Raw genomic sequence first — 4981 nt, 5'->3', positions numbered from 1 at the left:
CCCAACAACACTAAACTGAATAACCAAACCAGGCAAAGTTCACGGCAAGGTCATTTCCAAAATGATGTCACCTTGATGTCTGCTTCCAACTCTAGATTAATTCAAGGATCTACCAGTCCTTGGTTAATGTATCCCGCCAGTTGTGTGCCAGACATGCTCAATAAAGTAAAAAAAAAAAAAAAAATTTAAAAATTAATTAAAACCTCGTAGAAAATCTGCATGAGCTACACCGACACCTGAATCCGATCAAAGGGCAAAAGTAACCCCCCATCCATGCATGGTGCATGATGATTTCTATGAGCTGGGGTCCCCTAAATTAGACGCTACGCAAAATCAAAACAGCTCTGCCTGGTTCAATGCCCTTGAGTTACTACCTGTACGTCAAACGTGGCAGGGACCGTATCCGTGTATCTACCCACCGATCTATTATGTATATTGTAGCTTTTTTGTTTGTTTTCCTCCTTAATTTAATCGTTTTAGATTTCCCTACGTGTTGACCGTCCCCGAGCCGCTGCCTTTGGCCTGACGTGACCTCTCCTTTCTGTTGCAGAACCGCATGCACGAATCACTGAAGCTTTTTGACAGCATCTGCAACAACAAATGGTTCACAGATACATCTATCATCCTCTTTCTAAACAAGAAGGACATATTTGAGGAGAAAATTAAGAAGTCTCCCCTGAGTCTCTGCTTTCCTGAGTACACAGGTAATGAGTATACTGGCTGTGCGGGAGTGCGTAGCAAAGGGATCACAGAGTTGCCCGTCCAGGCTGATTCTGTCGTGTGTCGCAGGCGACGAGGCTAAAGATGCAGAGCTAGAGTTCCCATTCGCTTCCCCGTGGGTTTTATCTCAGTAAGTGCCACAGAATCACCCCCACCACGTTCAGTGGTTCGCATAAAGCATGAGGATGACTAAAACCCAAGTTCTTTGCCGGCCAAGGGCCACCACCACCAAGCAGGGCCCCATCTCTGCCCCACAGGCGGTTTTGATGGTGAACTTAACTATCACCAGTGGGTAACCAGTCTGTGTGAGACCAACATACGAGGTTTGTTAGGCTGTCCTCAGCTGAGCCCAGCTTTGCTGTGTCATAACCCATCGTGTTGCCCTGTGGGTCCTGGCTGACCACAAGGAGGATCCCTCTGCGGTTCCTGACCCTACCTCACTGCCAGGCACCGAGGGGCTGCAGGCTCAGCCCCGCAGCGTGCAGCCAGCAGCTCCCACGGCTCGGCTGCCTCAGCTCAAGCTGTGGATCTTTATCCCCTTCCCCAGTCTCGCTGACATCAAGCATCTGGGCATGGCAACACCTCCAGTCAAACGCAGAGAGAAAATGAGGCGCTCGATTTTCTCACGCATTGGCCACCCACACCTCTTAACCCTTAGTGCAGGCGGCGAGGGGCCGTGCCCCGAGCTCGGCTGGGAGAAGGAGGCCTCAGTGGTACTTGGAGATCAGAGCAGAGGCTCTGCCACAGGGCAGCGTGCAAGAAGCCCTCCCTTCTTCTGGCCGCCTGGCATCTGACCTGCTCGTGATGACACCACAGCACCCATGCAGAGGCTGCAGCTGCACCCGGCCACTTCCCGCTGCACCTCGCCAGCTTCCACAAACCCTCATTACCATTCCGAGACAGCATAAAAATAAACTTTTATCGTCATGAATTATTTAATCTCACCGGAGACATCCAGATGAATCAAGCTGACAGACAGAGAAGCAGATCTCTTTGTCAGGAAACGTAGCTGTGAACTGGGAGTACCAAGAGTGTCACATTTCTGGGTAGACCAACAAATTATTAACCAGAGCTTCCTATCTCTGAGCACTTGATTTTTCACTGTGAATAGGCAAAAGCGATCCATCGGTGCTGCTTTGGGCTGAATGGTCTCTGGCCACGGAGCCGAACGAGCCATCTGAATGCTGAAGAACATCTGCAGGCTTCCTCTCCGGGGAAGGTTTGGATGTTTGTCGCTACCAACACATTTCAGCCATCTACTCCTCCGCTTGGTCCCGACAGAACCAGCGTATTCCTGACACGTTTGCCTAAAAAGATCTAGTAATGGAAATTTCACAGTCTTTACAGTTGAAAGCTCACAGTGATGCCATCCCCAGATTTTGCTGGTTGCAAATAGACTGCTGCTTGCCATCTTTTGGATGGCTTGTAGAGCAGCTCATCACCATCCTCTTCACAGCAGCGCTTCCACGTACCAGCAGATTTTTATTATGCCCTCTTCCGTTTTCCCTTCTCTCCATGAAGCAAACCTGCACCTTTCCTGAGTGCATCCTGTGGCCCTGGTTTTGTGGATCTTCACTGAAGCCTCCCAGTAACCCCACGCTGAAATAATGTTCTTACCCATCCCTGAGGACAGGGCCTAGAACAAGAAGGAATGTTGGTTCAGGTAAAACTTCTCCTTCCCGATTGATCCCACCCAGGAGAGGAGCTCGGCGGGGAGAGCAGACCATCGTACACACGTGGCTAAGCTCTCATCTGACTACTCAGAGGAGAACAAATGTAACTTGTTTCTGGAGCACTTCAGCCCCGAGTAAACAGAACCAGTCCTCCCCGAATCTCAGAGCATCCCTAAGATGCTGTTCTGGGACGTGGAGGTGATCACAATGCCAGGGAGCCTCCCCAGCCCTCTTGGCTCTCCCGTGCGGTCAGAGAGGGCTGGAAGTCTGAAGGCTGAAAGTCCTTTCGCTGATCCAACAGAGATCTGAGTCAGCGGTGAAGAACATCTCAGCCCTGGGCTCTCTGCAGTGCTGTTAAGCTCCTGTTGACCTTACGCCCAGACTTTAGCCCCAGGCACGCACTCAGGCTTGCTTGGCCCTGCTTTGCTGACCACAGCGCAGAGGATGAGACCCTCGTGGCCTTGTGAGAGAGCAGCATGATTAGAAGTTAAATATGTGATGAAAGCCTGTAAAGCCAACAAGCGGACTTCCAATATCACAAGTAGGATCCACAAAATGCTTTTAGTAAAATGAGGTTTCTGGTGTCCGTTAGTTCTGCTGACAGAATTACTAGAAGCCTACATCCGCAGATTTGCATGCCAGAGCACTGACTGCTTCCATCCCCTTCCTTCGCTCCTGCTTTTAACAAAACTTAGCAACACAGCAGCAGAATCCAGGGCGCATCTAACCAAGCTGGCCTTAGTGGTTCCCTGCTCTCCCAGAAGGAAACCAGCACCTAAATCCTCACGGCCTTTGACCAGCCAACCTCCCTTCCATAAAATACGCTTCTGGTTGTGCACGGCATGTAGAACTGTGCCTGGATTCTTTACACAGGACTCTTCATGCAAGAACCTGCTCCCAGAAGACATTCTGTTTCTCCTGCTTGAAGCATATTCTCCCATCTCCTGGGCTTCACGAGCTTGTGTCTTCAACCAGCAGTGCATGTACGTGTAGGTGCAAGCGACTTCCCAGAGCAGCTGCCTTCAACCGCAGCAAGTCTCAAGCCTGAGGAAGCTTCTCCCCAGCAGATAACAACGTTTCCCACCAGTAAAAACATTGTGGAGGGAGAGGGAGGCGAGAGCATGAGAGGTGTTACCCCTGTGGGCGCCCTGGCACTGGGCAGCTCCCAGCCGTGCTGGAGGGCTGTGCTCCAGACCAGCCGGAGAAACGGGGTCTGTCGGACCTCAGCAGGCGCCCAAGTGGAGCTGTGTGTGAGCAGTGTCCGGGCTGGCCGGACGAGAGCGGATCCGCTCCTTTCCTGGCTCTCCTTGAGCTTTAGCGAGGTGGTACCTGATTACCCATCGGGTAATAAGGTTTGGCACAAACGTCCCAGCGCACCAGAACGAGAAGCTCCTCATGGTGTGACTTTAGCCACAGCTCTAGCAGAGGGTACTGCCATCCTAATCCCTCAAAAAGAGGGGCATTTTGTATTAGCTTTGTTGATTTTTTTTTTTCCGAGAAACCCCCATTTTGCTCTGGAACAGAGGCTGGATCTTTCCAAGTCTTTTTCTCTTAGCACTTCAGGGAAAGGAGGGCACAGTTACCAATACTGCCCTCAATTCATGGACATTTTAGCAATTCTGTTCTATCAAAAGCTGAAAATTTAATCAAAAAAAAAAAAGCTAAAAAAAGAAAAAAGCTAAACCTTGCACCAGGTCAAGCACTTAGCACATTCCTGGCAGGTTTTTCCTCTTTTTTGTCACCATGGAGTGGAATTTCTTCTGTTTTTCCCATCGGAGCCCGTTTAACACTCAGTTCCCTCACCCGTTTCATCTCTATGGACTATAAATAGCAGCTCAGAACAAAAATGGTCCAAGCATCAGACAGTCAGAGAGCATCTCCTCCCGTGCAGCACTCCTGGCTGGTAGTAGTGCCCGTCCCTGGGGTGGAGGTGGGGCGGCTGGGTGGCAGCAGCCCCGTCCAAGCTCCCCATATCCCTACACCGGGGCGCTCGCAGGCACCCCGCGGATTTCGGGCTACAGGATCGCTTTAACCCGCTCTTTTTCCTTTCCTCTTGGCTCTCTCATAGGCCCCAACTCTTTCACGGAGGCAGTGGCTTACATCCAGGCTCAGTACGAGAGCAAGAACAAGTCCCCCAACAAGGAGATCTACACGCACATCACCTGCGCCACCGACACCAACAACATCCAGTTCGTCTTCGACGCCGTCACGGATGTCATCATTGCCAACAACCTGCGGGGATGCGGACTCTACTAAAGCCCTCCCTTCCTCTCCCCTCCCTCCTCTCCTCACGCCCGCCGGGAGCATCCTTTGGTCTCACGGACAGGTCCTCTCTCTTTCTTGTTTTTCCTCCTCAGAAGATGATGAGGAAGAAATACGTAAACCCCGCCTCCCGCCCCAGAAAACTTTGCAGCAAGTTCTGCTTTCCCCTGCCCCGTTTGATTTGTTTTGGTTTATTTTCGGTTCATTCTCCTGCTGCCTCGTTCTACTCCTCCGTTCCAATCCACAGTGCTGTAGAGGGAGCTAACGCATTTCCCACAAAGTGCATTTCAACTGCCAAAAGACAAACATATGTCAGTTTAAAAAAA

General features: G+C 50.9%; 1 protein-coding gene across 1 annotated transcript in view; it reads left to right on the top strand.

Moving 5' to 3' along the window:
* Nucleotides 1–4649, top strand: part of GNAO1 (guanine nucleotide binding protein (G protein), alpha activating activity polypeptide O) — an 80398-nt gene extending 75749 nt beyond the window's left edge. The window contains exons 6-7 of the mRNA XM_010136433.1: nt 551–704; nt 4462–4649. Coding sequence (XP_010134735.1) covers nt 551–704; nt 4462–4649 — 342 coding nt within the window. The remainder of the gene's footprint in view (nt 1–550; nt 705–4461) is intronic.
* The last annotated feature ends 332 nt before the right edge of the window (nt 4650–4981 follow it).

Source organism: Buceros rhinoceros, unplaced genomic scaffold (genome assembly GCF_000710305.1).
Source record: "Buceros rhinoceros silvestris isolate BGI_N320 unplaced genomic scaffold, ASM71030v1 scaffold17945, whole genome shotgun sequence".
In the NCBI taxonomy this organism is placed as follows: Eukaryota; Metazoa; Chordata; class Aves; order Bucerotiformes; family Bucerotidae; genus Buceros; species Buceros rhinoceros.
Note: the sequence above shows the minus strand (reverse complement) of the source record. Positions and strands in the feature narration are given on the sequence as shown.